General features: G+C 59.7%; 1 protein-coding gene across 2 annotated transcripts in view; it reads left to right on the forward strand.

Annotated features, from left to right (window-relative positions):
• Positions 1–15,995, forward strand: part of zfpm1 (zinc finger protein, FOG family member 1) — a 48,364-nt gene extending 32,369 nt beyond the window's left edge. Inside the window, exons 4-9 of one of the 2 annotated variants that reach the window (XM_053886101.1) lie at positions 7,907–8,040; positions 10,738–10,840; positions 10,907–11,110; positions 11,467–11,703; positions 12,828–13,070; positions 13,131–15,991. In XM_053886101.1, coding sequence (XP_053742076.1) covers positions 7,907–8,040; positions 10,738–10,840; positions 10,907–11,110; positions 11,467–11,703; positions 12,828–13,070; positions 13,131–15,259 — 3,050 coding nt within the window. In that variant the 3' untranslated portion in view covers positions 15,260–15,991. Of the gene's footprint in view, positions 1–7,906; positions 8,041–10,100; positions 10,560–10,737; positions 10,841–10,906; positions 11,111–11,466; positions 11,704–12,827; positions 13,071–13,130 lie in introns of those variants that run through there. The other variant, XM_053886102.1, reaches the window with a different exon arrangement.
• The last annotated feature ends 1,475 nt before the right edge of the window (positions 15,996–17,470 follow it).

Here is a 17,470-nt window from a genome sequence, read left to right on the forward strand (position 1 = left end):
AAGAGTGTGACGTGGCCTCCTGGTGATGGAGAGTGTGACGTGGCCTCCTGGTGATGAAGAGTGTGACGTGGCCTCCTGGTGATGAAGAGTGTGACGTGGCCTCCTGGTGATGGAGAGTGTGACGTGGCCTCCTGGTGATGAAGAGTGTGACGTGGCCTCCTGGTGATGGAGAGTGTGACGTGGCCTCCTGGTGATGAAGAGTGTGACGTGGCCTCCTGGTGATGAAGAGTGTGACGTGGCCTCCTGGTGATGGAGAGTGTGACGTGGCCTCCTGGTGATGGAGAGTGTGACGTGGCCTCCTGGTGATGAAGAGTGTGACGTGGCCTCCTGGTGATGAAGAGTGTGACCTCGCCTCCTGGTGATGGAGAGTGTGACGTGGCCTCCTGGTGATGAAGAGTGTGACCTCGCCTCCTGGTGATGGAGAGTGTGACGTGGCCTCCTGGTGATGAAGAGTGTGACGTGGCCTCCTGGTGATGAAGAGTGTGACCTCGCCTCCTGGTGATGGAGAGTGTGACGTGGCCTCCTGGTGATGAAGAGTGTGACCTCGCCTCCTGGTGATGGAGAGTGTGACGTGGCCTCCTGGTGATGAAGAGTGTGACCTCGCCTCCTGGTGATGAAGAGTGTGACGTGGCCTCCTGGTGATGGAGAGTGTGACGTGGCCTCCTGGTGATGAAGAGTGTGACGTGGCCTCCTGGTGATGAAGAGTGTGACATGGCCTCCTGGTGATGAAGAGTGTGACCTCGCCTCCTGGTGATGAAGAGTGTGACGTGGCCTCCTGGTGATGAAGAGTGTGACCTCGCCTCCTGGTGATGAAGAGTGTGACGTGGCCTCCTGGTGATGAAGAGTGTGACGTGGCCTCCTGGTGATGAAGAGTGTGACCTCGCCTCCTGGTGATGAAGAGTGAGACGTGGCCTCCTGGTGATGAAGAGTGTGACGTGGCCTCCTGGTGATGAAGAGTGTGACCTCGCCTCCTGGTGATGGAGAGTGTGACGTGGCCTCCTGGTGATGAAGAGTGTGACCTCGCCTCCTGGTGATGAAGAGTGTGACGTGGCCTCCTGGTGATGAAGAGTGTGACCTCGCCTCCTGGTGATGAAGAGTGTGACGTGGCCTCCTGGTGATGAAGAGTGTGACCTCGCCTCCTGGTGATGGAGAGTGTGACGTGGCCTCCTGGTGATGAAGAGTGTGACGTGGCCTCCTGGTGATGGAGAGTGTGACGTGGCCTCCTGGTGATGAAGAGTGTGACGTGGCCTCCTGGTGATGAAGAGTGTGACGTGGCCTCCTGGTGATGAAGAGTGTGACGTGGCCTCCTGGTGATGGAGAGTGTGACGTGGCCTCCTGGTGATGAAGAGTGTGACGTGGCCTCCTGGTGATGAAGAGTGTGACGTGGCCTCCTGGTGATGAAGAGTGTGACGTGGCCTCCTGGTGATGAAGAGTGTGACGTGGCCTCCTGGTGATGAAGAGTGTGACGTGGCCTCCTGGTGATGAAGAGTGTGACGTGGCCTCCTGGTGATGAAGAGTGTGACGTGGCCTCCTGGTGATGAAGAGTGTGACGTGGCCTCCTGGTGATGAAGAGTGTGACGTGGCCTCCTGGTGATGAAGAGTGTGACGTGGCCTCCTGGTGATGAAGAGTGTGACCTCGCCTCCTGGTGATGGAGAGTGTGACGTGGCCTCCTGGTGATGAAGAGTGTGACGTGGCCTCCTGGTGATGAAGAGTGTGACGTGGCCTCCTGGTGATGAAGAGTGTGACCTCGCCTCCTGGTGATGAAGAGTGTGACGTGGCCTCCTGGTGATGAAGAGTGTGACGTGGCCTCCTGGTGATGAAGAGTGTGACGTGGCCTCCTGGTGATGAAGAGTGTGACCTCGCCTCCTGGTGATGGAGAGTGTGACGTGGCCTCCTGGTGATGAAGAGTGTGACGTGGCCTCCTGGTGATGAAGAGTGTGACCTCGCCTCCTGGTGATGGAGAGTGTGACGTGGCCTCCTGGTGATGAAGAGTGTGACGTGGCCTCCTGGTGATGAAGAGTGTGACCTCGCCTCCTGGTGATGAAGAGTGTGACCTCGCCTCCTGGTGATGGAGAGTGTGACGTGGCCTCCTGGTGATGAAGAGTGTGACCTCGCCTCCTGGTGATGAAGAGTGTGACCTCGCCTCCTGGTGATGAAGAGTGTGACGTGGCCTCCTGGTGATGAAGAGTGTGACCTCGCCTCCTGGTGATGAAGAGTGAGACGTGGCCTCCTGGTGATGAAGAGTGTGACGTGGCCTCCTGGTGATGGAGAGTGTGACGTGGCCTCCTGGTGATGAAGAGTGTGACCTCGCCTCCTGGTGATGAAGAGTGTGACCTCGCCTCCTGGTGATGAAGAGTGTGACGTGGCTTCCTGGTGATGAAGAGTGTGACCTCGCCTCCTGGTGATGGAGAGTGTGACGTGGCCTCCTGGTGATGAAGAGTGTGACCTCGCCTCCTGGTGATGAAGAGTGTGACGTGGCCTCCTGGTGATGAAGAGTGTGACCTCGCCTCCTGGTGATGAAGAGTGTGACGTGGCCTCCTGGTGATGAAGAGTGAGACGTGGCCTCCTGGTGATGAAGAGTGTGACGTGGCCTCCTGGTGATGAAGAGTGTGACCTCGCCTCCTGGTGATGGAGAGTGTGACGTGGCCTCCTGGTGATGAAGAGTGTGACGTGGCCTCCTGGTGATGAAGAGTGTGACGTGGCCTCCTGGTGATGAAGAGTGTGACGTGGCCTCCTGGTGATGAAGAGTGTGACGTGGCCTCCTGGTGATGAAGAGTGTGACCTCGCCTCCTGGTGATGGAGAGTGTGACGTGGCCTCCTGGTGATGAAGAGTGTGACGTGGCCTCCTGGTGATGAAGAGTGTGACCTCGCCTCCTGGTGATGAAGAGTGTGACGTGGCCTCCTGGTGATGGAGAGTGTGACGTGGCCTCCTGGTGATGAAGAGTGTGACGTGGCCTCCTGGTGATGAAGAGTGTGACGTGGCCTCCTGGTGATGAAGAGTGTGACGTGGCCTCCTGGTGATGAAGAGTGTGACGTGGCCTCCTGGTGATGGAGAGTGTGACGTGGCCTCCTGGTGATGAAGAGTGTGACCTCGCCTCCTGGTGATGAAGAGTGTGACGTGGCCTCCTGGTGATGAAGAGTGTGACGTGGCCTCCTGGTGATGGAGAGTGTGACGTGGCCTCCTGGTGATGGAGAGTGTGACGTGGCCTCCTGGTGATGGAGAGTGTGACGTGGCCTCCTGGTGATGAAGAGTGTGACGTGGCCTCCTGGTGATGAAGAGTGTGACGTGGCCTCCTGGTGATGAAGAGTGTGACGTGGCCTCCTGGTGATGAAGAGTGTGACGTGGCCTCCTGGTGATGAAGAGTGTGACCTCGCCTCCTGGTGATGAAGAGTGTGACCTCGCCTCCTGGTGATGGAGAGTGTGACGTGGCCTCCTGTTGGGACCGTTGTTGTTTACGCGTCCCAAGAAACCAGTTCCCTCATGGGCGAAAGCAATGCGGCTGTTATTGAAATGAAACAAGGCAGAATGGCAGAGTTTCTCGCATGTGATTTTGGCTTTAAAACAATCCTGATGACATCGACACGTGCGTGCGTGCGTGCGTGCGTGCGTGCGTGCGTGCGTGCGTGCGTGCGTGCGTGCGTGCGTGCGTGTGGAGGTGCGAGCTGTCGGCGGGGAGCGATCTGCCGAAGCGGCGTTCTTAATCTGCGCCGTGTCCGTGCGGCGTGATATGCAAAATAAACGATGAAGGAGGAGGCCTATCTTCAGTGACCTTGCCGGCTGCTGGCTCCATATTTCCTCCCTCGCTGCTTAAAATTCTTGATATGCAAATGTTGTCACAGTAATCCCCCGTCATTTACTCGCCCGCCACTTCCCTCTCTCGCCGCTTTGTCGGTGGCCGGAGAAAATCCGGCGCAGGAATGACTTCTCCTGACTGGAGGTGCAGGCGTGTTGCCGGGCAGACGGCGGCGCCGCTGCTGAGGAGCCTCACGCCTGAGCAGAAGGTCCTCGCTGCGCAGGCATCTGCAGCTCAGGAAGCCTCCACACGCCGGCGGGCTGCCTCCTCTTCCTCACCTTCATCTCATCCTCCAGGTGATCAGCCCTCTCAAACCTAACTCATATGATGAAGGTGATGATGATGGTGAAGCTGAGGAGGATGAGGGAGACCAGGGAGAAGATGAGTGATGAAGATAGGAATGATGATGAGGATGGTGGTGATGAGGATGAGTGTTGAAGATGGGAGTGATGAAGATGATTGTGGTGATGAAGATGAGAGCGATGAAGATGAGGGAGTGATGAAGATGATGAGGATGGTGATGAAGATGAGAGCGATGAAGATGGGGGAGTGATGAAGATGATGAGGATGGTGATGAAGATGAGAGCGATGAAGATGGGGGAGTGATGAAAATGATGAGGATGGTGGTGAGGATGATGAGGGAGACAAAGATGGGAGTGATGACGATGATGAGGATGGTGATGAAGATGAGAGCGATGAAGATGAGGGAGTGATGAAGATGATGAGGATGGTGGTGAGGATGAGAGCGATGAAGATGATGAGGATGGTGGTGAGGATGAGGGAGTGATGAAGATGATGAGGATGGTGGTGAGGATGAGGGAGTGATGAAGATGATGAGGATGGTGGTGAGGATGAGGGAGTGATGAAGATGATGAGGATGGTGGTGAGGATGAGGGAGTGATGAAGATGATGAGGATGGTGGTGAGGATGAGGGAGTGATGAAGATGATGAGGATGGTGATGAAGATGAGAGCGATGAAGATGAGGGAGTGATGAAGATGATGAGGATGGTGGTGAGGATGATGAGGGAGACAAAGATGGGAGTGATGACGATGATGAAGATGAGGGAGGCGAGGCTGAAGGTGACTGGAGCCAGTGAACAGACGACGCCGGCGGGGCAGCAGCCCATCCTGCGGAGGAAGCGATGGATGGTGGACTCGACGTGTCCTCAGCAGACTGACGTGACGGGAGTCCAGTCTGCTCTGACCTCTGACCTCCTCCAGCGCCTGACTGACACCTGTCTCTGGAGCTTCACTTCTGTGGCCCGTGGCTCGGCCTGTGGTCTCTGCCAGTTAGTTGTTCTGGAAGCTTCTGGGAGCACGTGGTGAGGGCCAGTCAGCAGGACAGTCAGGTGCTCGTGACTTGCCTGTGGTGGCTTCAGGTCTCAGTCTGGTCACCAGAGCTGCTCCTCCTGCCGCTGGATTAACGGCGCGCAGAATAGCGTTGTTTCTGTAATTTGATGTTGAAGTGGAGAGCAGAATCTTAATTCCATCTCAGGTGGCTGTTTGATCTGCGTGAAGCCCTTCTTCAGGAAAATGAGATTGAGAGTTGGTAGTGACCTCTGCGTGACCTCGGGAGTCTGCTGGAGAGCGACGCAGGATCTTATCACTCCTCTTTAAATGAAGCTTCAGAAGTGACGGCAGAGGGAAGCGGCCGGAGGAAGAGGAAGAAGAGGAGGAGGAGGAGGAGAGGAGAGGGTGAGGAGGAGGAGGGGGTGAGGAAGAGGAGGAGGGGGTGAGGATGAGGAGGGGGTGAGGAAGAGGAGGAGGAGAAGGGGTGAGGAGGAGGAGGAGGAGAAGGGGGTGATGAAGAGGAGGAGGAGGGGGTGATGAAGAGGAGGAGGGGGTGAGGAAGAGGAGGAGGAGGAGGGGGTGATGAAGAGGAGGAGGGGGTGAGGAAGAGGAGGAGGAGAGGAGGGGGTGAGGAAGAGGAGGAGGGGGTGTTGAGGAGGAGGAGGAGAGGAGGGGGTGAGGAAGAGGAGGAGGAAGGTTGGTCTCCTGGTCATCTGTCCTGCTTCCCTCCTTGCTGCTCTAATGTGATGCCCTGCTGCGATGGCTGTGTCCACGGGCCTGGGCCTGGGCCGGGGCTTGGGCCTGGGCACTGGGATGGAGATGTGTGCGCGTGCAGCTGTGTCCACGTGGCTGGTGTTGCGTGGCCAGATAAGAGGCCTGTGGCGCCTCATCAGATGAGCTGCGCCACAGAAGTTTATCGTTGACATTTACCACTGTTTACCCGACTAATTTCTCTTAACACCTGGGCTGAACTTTTATCTGCGGCGCGTCCAGACACAAACATGCAAATCCAGCGTCGTGAAGATAAACAAGCGCAGGGCGTTTGGTGCGCGGCAGATAAAGAGGTGGCCGCCGCCGGACGCAGACGGAGGCGCTGACATTCACGCGCACGGTCCGGACGGGGTCGGACTCCAGCCCTTTGACCTTCTGGTCAGTGGAGCGACCCGGGTCCTGAGGCGTGGTGGGAGCCGCCATGCAGCGGGGCTTAACCCCGACCATTAGCGGGTCGCCGCCACTGGCTGATAAAGAGTTCCTCTTGTAGTGAGTCCCACGATCGATATGTGGGCCGCGATGAGCCGCTCTGATACCAGCGACCGTCTGGGTGGATCAATGAGGCGCCGAGAGACTCGTCAGCGCGTGTCGCCGGCGTGTGGGGACACGGCGCTGACCCGAGCCCGACTCGTCTGACCTCCAGGTCCAGAAGACTCGGCAGCAGACCAGAGCGGGCGAGTCACAGTCAGGAGGCTCTGGCTCACTGCTGTCACTGGTGTCATGAACCACCAGTGGCTGCAGCCGGGCGTCACATGACAGCTGCACCTGCTGGTGACTCAGGACGAAGACCAGCCCCGGCCAGCGTTGCCGTGACGACGGATCTGCGACTCGTCACCAGAGCACTTCAGGTGTCGTGACACCGTTTCATTAGACTTGCACTTTCTGCTTCCACCTCAGCCCGAGTCACGTCACCCCGAGTCACCTCACCCCGAGTCACTTCAAGCTGAGTCACCTCACCCCGAGTCACTTCAAGCTGAGTCACCTCACCCCGAGTCACCTCATGCCGAGTCACCTCACCCCGAGTCACTTCAAGCTGAGTCACCTCACCCCGAGTCACCTCACCCCGAGTCACCTCATGCCGAGTCACCTCAAGCCGAGTCACCTCAAGCCAAGTCACCTCATGCCGAGTCACCTCACCCCGAGTCACCTCATGCCGAGTCACCTCAAGCCGAGTCACCTCATGCCGAGTCACCTCACCCCGAGTCACCTCACCCCAAGTCACCTCACACCTCCATCTCGCCTTCATGTGCTCACCCCTGCTCAGCCAGCTGCAGGAGCAGCCGCTGCTCTCTGCTGACCCCTGCTGACCCCTGCAGGTGCTTGGTGCTGCTGACCGCTCAGCTGGACCCGCGTTAATGAGCCGCTAATCTGGTGTTCATGGCTTCGTATCTGTTGGTGGGTCGGAGCCGCTGGTCACGCTGATAAGAGCCGGAGGCCGGACAGTGATGGAGCGAGGAGCCGGAGGTCAGCGTGGCCCGATAACAGCTGGACTCTGGCCTCTGGTGCGGCCAGAGACCGGAGAAGAATCCTCTTCAGCCGGGTCAGAAGCAGAACCCTCCGGACAGAGCCGACCCGGACTGTCAAAGAGGACCAGTGGATGACATCACAGTTGTGGGAGGGTGGTCGACTGTGGGAACGGCCTTATCGGGTCGGTCCCGGTCCTGTGCGGGAGCAGATACTGGGAAGATAGATGAGTGTTGTGACATGGAGAGTGTTGGACAAACACTCTTATCGGAGCCGCCACTTCAGACCGAGCCGCCGGGGGAGGGGGGATGATGATGGGCACGATTGTGCGCCGGGTCTCTGGAGCCGGCCCACTTCTGACTTGGGACCCGTGCAGCCAGGCGCCGGCAGCATCCGTCCTGCGGTGCTTCTATCAGGTCCAGACAGAAGTGTCACGTCAGCACTTATCTGAGAGGAAGTTTCTTCCATGTGGACCCAACCGCCCCCCCTGGTGGCCGGAGCGGGACCTTCAGGAGTTCTGCTCCGAGCCTGGACTGTCCTCCTCCCTCCTTGGAGTCTGATCACTGATGTCCTGCTGACCCTCAGATGACCTTCAGCTGACGGAGGACGACGCCGGCAGCAGCAGAGTCGTGGCCCGCAGGGATCTTCACACCGACACCACATGGGGTCCGTACCCGGGAACCATCCGGTCAGAGGTTGGCACCGGCCCGGGTCCAGAGGTGAGGCGAGGATCACTCACTGCTCCCAAACACCCCCCCCCCATCTCCTCTCCTCCTCCTCCTCTCCTCCTCCTCCCTCTCCTCCTCTCCTCTCCTCTCCTCCTCCTCTCCTCTCCTCCTCTCCTCTCCTCTCCTCTCCTCCTCTCTTTTCCTCCTCCTCCTCCTCTCCTCTCCTCCCCTCCTCCTCCTCCTCCTCCTCCTCCTCTCCTCTCCTCCTCTCTTCTCCTCCTCCTCTCTCCTCCCCTCCTCCTCCTCCTCCTCCTCCTCCTCTCCTCTCCTCTCCTCCTCCTCCTCCTCCTCCTCCTCCTCCTCCTCCTCCTCTCCTCTCCTCTCCTCTCCTCCTCTCCTCTCCTCTCCTCCTCTCTTTTCCTCCTCCTCCTCCTCTCCTCTCCTCCCCTCCTCCTCCTCCTCCTCCTCTCCTCTCCTCTCCTCCTCCTCCTCCTCCTCCTCCTCCTCTCCTCTCCTCTCCTCTCCTCTCCTCTCCTCCTCCTCTCCTCTCCTCTCCTCTCCTCTCCTCCTCCTCCTCCTCCTCCTCCTCCTCTCCTCTCCTCTCCTCTCCTCCTCCTCTCCTCTCCTCCTCTCCTCTCCTCTCTCCTCTTCCTCTCCTCTCTCCTCTCCTCCTCCCCCCCTCCTCCCGTCCTCACTCCTCCAGACATCCGTCTCTCTCTGTCTCCTCCTGGCGCCGTCCTGACATCAAACCCTGGTGATTGATTCCTGCTGATAGTCTCTGGTTTCTAACATTTTGTTGATTATCACTGGCTTTCTTTGTGCACGCACACGTGCACGAGCGAGTGACTGTGAGGAGGTGCTGGATCTGTGGTTCTGTGCGTGTCCTCACTTCCTGGAGAGCATGTGCCCACCGCCCCCCCCCCTCCTCCCCAGACTCCTCCCTCCTCCTCGCAGTCTTTCGTGGAAGCGGCGCCGGCGGCCGGATCGTGGAAGCGGCGGCGGCGGCGGGCGCGGCGGAGTTCAAAGCCTTATCAGGCGCTGAACGTCTTTTCATCATGTTTTAGAAACAAGCGTCGCACTAATCCTCCAATAATCTCTCCAGGAGAAGTGCGGCGATAAGCCGCCACCCACGGCTTCTCCCAGACGTTTGAGGAAGCTCCTGCTCTATCTCTGCTGCACTTCACCTCCACCTGCTCCTGGCCTCCTGGAGGACGCGCCAAGGTCGCCTCCCAGTGGCGTGTTGACGTCACAGCTGCTTATCTGCGCTGCCGTCTGCGTCCCCCCGCGTCAACGTTCATTCAAATGAAGATGACCAATGGATGGTGGCGCTGAGCTGAGGAGCCTCTGAGCTGAGCCAGAGGCCAGGCGCCGCTGGGGGGCGCTCTCGTGCCCTCACTTTCAGCCCTGTTGATGGGTCCAGACGGACTTCCGGACTCTGACTCTGAGTGTGAGAGAGAGAGAGAGAGAGAGAGGCGGAGGAGAGCAGCTCTGATTCCATCTCTTCCGCTCCCTCTTTGTTTGGGGACGCACACAGTGACCCCTTTGTTGGGACGGTCAGTTCAGCCGGGCCAGGAGCTTCCTGCTGCTGAGGCCGATACAGGAGCGATAACGGGTCACGTGGAGGCGAGGAGGAGGGGGGGGGCAGATGAACTCAACACACACACACACACACACACACACACACTTGAGTCTCACTCTGCTCCGGCAGCCTCCAGTACTGGGCCGTCAATCCTGGAGCCTCTTTATCTTCATCATCTTTATCATCTTCATCATCTTCATTCTCAGCCTCTTCATCATCTTCATCATCCTCCTCCTCCTCAGCCTCTTCATCACCTTCATCATCATCATCATCTTCATTCTCAGCCTCTTCATCATCTTCATCCTCCTCCTCCTCCTCAGCCTCTTCATCATCTTCATCATCATCATCTTCATTCTCAGCCTCTTCATCATCTTCATCATCCTCCTCCTCCTCAGCCTCTTCATCATCATCATCTTCATCTCCTTTATCCTCTTCATCATCCTCCTCCTCAGCCTCTTCATCTTGCTTATCATCAGCATCACCACCATCCTCTTCATCATCAGCATCATCTTCATGGCCGTCACCGTGAGAGACAGACGTGCGTGTGTGTGTGTGTGAGGGTTAATATCAGAGCAATAATTGCAGCTGCTATCGTGGCGGCTGCAGCAGCAGCGTGAGGATCAGCAGATTAGAAGCGTCTCACGCTCCTTCATATTCATGAGGGTCTGCGAGGGGGGCGAGGGGGAGGGGTCTCGTGCTGCTGCTGGCTCTCTCCCAGAGACCCGCACTTCACCTGCAGACCACACGCTGCCTCCTTCCCCCTCCTCATCCTCTTCAGCAGCAGGTCTGCTCCTCGGGTGCCAGTCCTCCAGAGTCAGATGGCCTTCTGTTTCGGACCTCACAAGACCCTTCAGCCCGAGACCCGGTCCGCCGCAGCAGTGTCATGTCAGCCGGGCTCTGGGGGAACTGGACCTGGAGTCTGAGGTTCTGCTCATGTGACTGGGACCGGACGCTTCCTGTGGACTCACCTGTCGCTCACCCTGTGTTGAGGGTGAGAGGCTGGGGAAAGGGTGATGCGCAGGAGAGGTCCCCACAAGGCTAGCGCCACAGGCGTGGGTGTGTGGTCTCCTTCATTCTCCATCGGCGTTGTGGCGCTCTCCTCCTCACGAGGACCATGAGGTCTGGGACCAGGGGCGACCCTGACCTCTGCTTCTGCTTCTGTCTGGCAGAGCTGCAGGACCAGTCTGGCGTGTGAAGACCCTCGGTGCTGGCTGGGCCGCCTCAGCCTGACCTCCGACCCGGCGGCCGCCAACCTCACCGTCTACGTCCAAGGTGAGTGGGTCCTGAGCCGCCCGGACTCCGGGGACGTGCCCTTCTGACTGACCGCTGTGTCTGCAGGCCAGCGCTTGTTCTGCAAGGTGACGCGAGAGGTGGCGGCGGGCGAGCGCCTCCTGGCCGCCGCCGTCCTCCCTCCGGCCTCCGCCACCCCCGCGGGTCAGAACCAGGACCAGCCCTCGTACCCGGCAGCGCTTCACTCCGACATCCAGCTGCTGCCTCAGCAGGCGGGCATGGCGGCCATCTTGGCCACCGCCGTGGTCAACAGTAAGTGCCGTCCGGAAGCACCGCGGGTCACATGACCCCTCACTGCATGGAAACACACACGCGTGCACACACACACGCCGAGATCAGCGAGGATGACGTCACTGCTCCCCGTACTGATGTAAAGACGCCAGCGGCCACTAGATGGCGCCGTCGGCTCGTCCACCTTCTCACACGCTGTTTCCGTGACACACACACACACACACACACGTTTGTCTCTCTGCCCTCGCGGGGACCTCTCCCCTCAACACACCCGGCCCAGACTGGGACCCGGTGAGGTCCAGCCAAGCGGTCCCCACAGGCAGGTGTGTTTCCAGGACTGCTCTGACCCCGCCTCTCCTTGCTGCTTCTCTCCTCAGAGGACATCTTCCCGTGCAAGGACTGTGGGATCTGGTACCGCAGCGAGCGGAACCTTCAGGCCCACCTGCTCTACTACTGCGCCAGCCGGCAGAAGCAGCCGGCGGCCGCCGCCTCGCCGCCGCCGCAGGACAGGCCCAGAGAGTCCTACCCCAACGAGCGCGTGTGCCCCTTCCCCCAGTGCCACAAGAGCTGCCCGAGCGCCAGCTCCCTGGAGATCCACATGCGCACGCACAGCGGTGAGTCCGGTGCAGTAGCTAGAGGAGGCCACTGGAGTCGGTATTCAGTCCGCGACAGACCAGCCAGTGGCAACAAGACGCTGCTTCCTTCCATCAGCTAAACGTCGCACACTGGTGCAGCATCGCTGAAGCCGTGTTCTGACCAGTGGCGTCCCGGATCTTTGACTCCTTTGAGGGCAGGTTCCTTCACTGTCTCGGCCTCCTGCTCTGACTCCTCGCGGTGTTCACGTCTGCGTTGGCTCCAACTGACGTCGCACGTGTGTGGCTGCCTGATGCGCTCCGCCGGGAATTCTGGTGCCGGAACCGGAAATTGTGCATGATTTACCAGCTGAGGTTTACTGGTGAGCGCATGCGTCCGTGGTTATGTCGCGCACAGGCGATGGCGTTTTTTTTTCCTGTTAAACTCGTTTTTTTGTTTTTACTTTAAATAGTTTAGATTTAGAAATGGTATGATGTTTTTTTTATTGAATACTGTATTTTTTTAAATCCACCAACATAAACGGCCCTGGCACCACGGTCAGAAGCGCTCCGTCCTGCTCCTGCTGGATCAAATGTTTCTCACACTCATGTATCGGAAGCAATACATTGCGCAGGTCAAACGTATTGGAGGAGCTTGAAACCTTTCAGGAATGCAGGAGTAACATACAATGTCTAAATCTACACTGTGACAACGTCATGACGCTAAAAACTTGTGCGGGTACACAGTGATACTGCGTACTTGTACATGCGCGTAAAAACGTATAATTGTCACGTTCAATATTGACGACTGTTTTTTAAAAAAAACACAACATTTACGTGATGTAACCAGCAAACACAACTGGTAGACCTTGCGCATGCGTGTTACGAACATCCGGTTCCAGGCCATGGAACCTCCGGCGGACCGCACCTGGCAGTGGCCACGTCCCCGGACTGGCGGCGGCTAAAGGCTCGCATGCTACCTGGCTACAGGTTTCCAGCTGAAGCCGCTCTGCCAGCTGGCTGCAAACTGTGGAGTGGACCTCCTGGGGGGCGTCCCCTGCCTCTCACCACCGTGCAGGAAATCCGCTCCGCGGTTTGCAGCCAGCCGGCAGTGAAGCGGTCTCGGCGGCGTCTCGTGCTGTGACTAACGGCCGGCCCCTCCGCAGGCGAGCGGCCCTTCGTGTGTCTCGTCTGCCTCTCGGCCTTCACCACCAAAGCCAACTGCGAGCGCCACCTGAAGGTCCACACCGACACGCTGAGCGGCGCCTGTCACGGCTGCGGCTTCGTCTCCACCAGCAGGGACGTCCTGTACAGCCACCTGCTCAGCAGCCACATGCTGTGTCAGCCGGCGCCCCGCACCGAGGGCCACTCCCCGGGAGCCGCTCCGCTCAAGCCGCCCCTCAGCGCCGGTGAGTCCCGCTGCCCGGCTCCCGCCCCGCCTGCGCCACTCACCTGGACTCTCTCCGCAGGTCTCGCTCTCGGCGACTCGGGCGTCGTCCTCAAGTGCCAGGTCTGCGGCCACAACTGTGACTCCGCCTCCCAGCTGCAGCAGCACGTGCGCACGCACCTGGACGTGAGGGTCCCGGCCGAGCGCAGCCCGACGCCGCGCCGCAGCACACCGTCCCCCCAGGAGAGGGAGCCGCCGGCCTGCGTCCCGCTGCCAGACTCGTCCAGCCCGGGCGCCGACGGGAGCGCGGCCGCTCCCCTAGGCTGCAGTCCTCCTGACGTGAAGGTCAAGGAGGAGCCGCAGTCCGATGGGGAGGCGGAGGAGGCGACGGCAGAGGCGACGGCGGGTGACGGCGCCACAGACCAGGAGCCGGAGCAGAAGCCTGCTCGGCCCAGCGCCACCTGCCAGACCTCCAGCTCGCCCAAGAGTCCCACGGTGAAGGCGGAACCCACCAGTCCCACCCCCGGCTCCAGTCCCACGCACATCGGAGGGGCGGCCTCGCTTTTCCCAGGGGGCGCCGTGTTCCTGCCGCAGTACATGTTCAGCGCCGAGGGAGCCATCTTGCCCCAGGCCTCTGAGATCCTGGCCAAGATGTCGGAGATGGTCCACAGTCGGCTGAAGCAAGGCCAGGCCGCCCCCGACTCCCCGGCCGCCCTCTTCCAGAGCGGCGCCGCCACCACTGCCACGGCCGCCGCGCAGCCCCCCAAGGGAGCCACCTGCTTCGAGTGCGACATCACTTTCAACAACATCAACAACTACTATGCACACAAGCGGCTGTACTGCTCCAGCCGGCGCCACGCCGAGGCCTCGGACCCGGGCTCGGTCGAGCCGCCTCCCTGCGGCGCCGCTCACGCCTCCAGCGGCTCTCCTCAGGAAGGAGCCGCCGGGCGAGCGCCGTCCGTCTCGCCGACCCGCTCCGATCCCGCCGCTGTCCCCGAGGTGAAGGCCGAGGCTGCGGCGGGGAGGGAGCGCGTGTCGTCTGCCTCCGAGGGAGAAGGCGGCGGCGGCGGCGGGCGAGCCAGCGAGGGCAGCCAGAGCCCGGCCAGCGGCTCCACCGAGGAGCTGGACGACGACCCCAACAAGACCTTCTGCGAGGCCTGCAACATCCGCTTCAGTCGCCACGACAACTACATGGTCCACAAGCGCTTCTACTGCGCCTCCCGCCACGACCCGTCCCACCAGCGCTCGCTGCACTCGTCCAAGTCGGCGCCCTCCTCCCCCTTCGTCCCGCAGCCCATCCGCAAGCGCAAGAGGAAGAAGATGTACGAGATCCACATGGCGCGGACCGAGGCCCTGGCCAACGCCGCCGCCGCCGCCGCCATCGCTGCGGCCAACTCTGCCGCCGCCGCCGCCCCGTCCCCCTCGGTGCTGGGTCTGGCCCTCAAGCAGGAGGCGTCTCCCGGGGGCACCGGCGGCTCCAGCCCCGAGGGCGAGGGACCCATCGACCTGAGCAAGAGGCCCCGGCTGAGGGAGGCCCCCCGGCCGGCGCTGCCGCTGACCGACTACCACAAGTGCAGCGCCTGCAGCATCAGCTTCAACAGCATCGAGAACTACCTGGCCCACAAGACCTACTACTGCCCCGCCACCACCCTGCAGAAGCTGACCCTGGAGCAGATCCAGCGGCTGCAGAGAGCCTCCCCGGGCCCCGGCTCCAGCAGCCCCTCTGAGGTCTCCTCCCCGCCCTCGGCCCCCCGAGCCTCTCCCCAGACCGTCTGCCCGTACTGTCCCGACAGGGTGGTCGCCGCCGACTTCGTGGAGCACTTCAGGAGCGTGCACGGCCTGGTGCTCAACATCAAGCTGCCTCAGGAGCCGTGCAGGAGCCCCCGAGGCCACGCCGACGGCGTCAACGGCCAGACGCCCAGCGGGCCCCCGTCGCCGGCCTCCCCGCGGGCCAATGGAAGTCCCTCGGCAGGAAGCGGCTCCCCCTCCGGGGCCCCGGCGCAGACCACCTCCTCTGTGCCCGAAGTCAAGAGGGAGAGTTCCCCCGCCGCCGCCTCGCACCCGTCCTCCACCAGCCCAGTGCCGACTCACGTCCAGAACGGGAACTCGCGCTTCTGCCGTCTGTGCAACATCAAGTTCAGCAGCCTCTCCACCTTCATCGCCCACAAAAAGTACTACTGCTCCTCACACAGCGCGGAACACGTCAAGTGAGCCCCCCTGCCTCCCTCCCTCCCTCCCTGCCGCCGCTGACATGAACCGACTGTTACTCGCCAGGACGCCGCTCGGGCGGCCTCGCTGGCGGAAGTGATGTCCCTCCCCCCGTGGGTCACAGCCGGTAGTGCCGCGCCACGCGCTACTCACCTGACCGCCGTGGTGCGTTGTGGGACGTGTCACATGTCGGCAGCTGGCTCACATGTTACCGGGACTGAAGGACTTTTCTACTCATTCGTTTATTACAAGGGAAGAAGAAGTATTTATGTTGACGAGCCTCCTTTGTTCTCCCGCCACCGTCGCCACGGTAACGGGGTCTGGTCACGTGGTGGGCCACGAAGTCACCTGACCTTACCTGTTGTCTTTGTCCGGAGATGAAGGAACGCGGGAGACACTCCTGAGAATAAAACCTTGAACCTCCTGGACTCTGACTCGTGACCTGCTTCACCCCTCGCGCTCCTCCACCTCAGTCTCCGCTGACGGAGCGCTCGACCTTCACACGCGAGTCAGAGATGATGTCACTGCTGCAGCATGAATCACTTTGGATCAAACTGAAGCTTTGCAGCGATCGACGACCCTGAAACACACTTCCATCACTTCAGTCTCTTCACTCATGCTCCCTGACTCCTCTCATGCTCCCTGACTCCTCTCATGCTCCCTGACTCCTCTCATGTTCCATGACTCCACTCATGTTCCCTGACTCCACTCATGCTCCCTGACTCCACTCATGCTCCCTGACTCCTCTCATGTTCCCTGACTCCTCTCATGCTCCCTGACTCCACTCATGCTCCCTGACTCCACTCATGCTCCCTGACTCCTCTCATGCTCCCTGACTCCTCTCATGCTCCCTGACTCCACTCATGTTCCCTGACTCCTCATGTTCCCTGACTCCTCTCATGTTCCCTGACTCCACTCATGTTCCCTGACTCCACTCATGTTCCATGACTCCACTCATGCTCCCTGACTCCACTCATGTTCCCTGACTCCAGTCATGTTCCCTGAGTCCACTCATGTTCCCTGACTCCTCTCATGTTCCCTGACTCCACTCATGTTCCCTGACTCCACTCATGTTCCCTGACTCCAGTCATGTTCCCTGAGTCCACTCATGTTCCCTGACTCCTCTCATGTTCCCTGACTCCTCTCATGTTCCCTGACTCCACTCATGCTCCCTGACTCCTCTCATGTTCACTCATTCCTCTCATGTTCCCTGACTCCACTCATGCTCCCTGACTCCTCTCATGTTCCCTGACTCCTCTCATGTTCCCTGACTCCTCTCATGTTCACTCATTCCTCTCATGTTCCCTGACTCCACTCATGCTCCCTGACTCCTCTCATGTTCCCTGACTCCTCTCATGTTCCCTGACTCCACTCATGCTCCCTGACTCCACTCATGTTCCCTGACTCCTCTCATGTTCCCTCATTCCTCTCATGTTCCCTGACTCCACTCATGCTCCCTGACTCCACTCATGTTCCCTGACTCCACTCATGTTCCCTGACTCCACTGATGCTTCCTGACTTCTCTCATGCTCCCTGACTCCTCTCATGTTCCCTGACTCCTCTCATGCTCCCTGACTCCACTCATGCTCCCTGACTCCACTCATGTTCCCTGACTCCACTGATACTTCCTGACTTCTCTCATACTCCCTGACTCCACTCATGCTCCCTGACTTCTCTCATGTTCCCTGACTCCACTCATGCTCCCTTACTCCTCTCATGCTCCCTGACTCCTCTCATGTTCCCTGACTCCACTCATGTTCCCTGACTCCTCTCATGCTCCCTGACTCCTCTCATGTTCCCTGACTCCACTCATGCTTCCTGACTCCTCTCATGTTCCCTGACTCCTCTCATGTTCCCTGACTCCACTCATGCTTCCTGACTCCTCTCATGTTCCCTGACTCCTCTCATGTTCCCTGACTCCACTCATGTTCCCTGACTCCTCTCATGTTCCCTGACTCCTCTCATGTTCCATGACTCCACTCATGTTCCCTGACTCCAGTCATGTTCCCTGAGTCCACTCATGTTCCCTGACTCCTCTCATGTTCCCTGACTCCAGTCATGTTCCCTGACTCCACTCATGTTCCCTGACTCCTCTCATGCTCCCTGACTCCACTCATGCTCCCTGACTCCTCTCATGTTCCCTGACTCCACTCATGCTCCCTGACTCCACTCATGTTCCCTGACTCCACTCATGCTCCCTGACTCCTCTCATGT

Source organism: Synchiropus splendidus, chromosome 14, assembly GCF_027744825.2.
Source record: "Synchiropus splendidus isolate RoL2022-P1 chromosome 14, RoL_Sspl_1.0, whole genome shotgun sequence".
In the NCBI taxonomy this organism is placed as follows: domain Eukaryota; kingdom Metazoa; phylum Chordata; class Actinopteri; order Syngnathiformes; family Callionymidae; genus Synchiropus; species Synchiropus splendidus.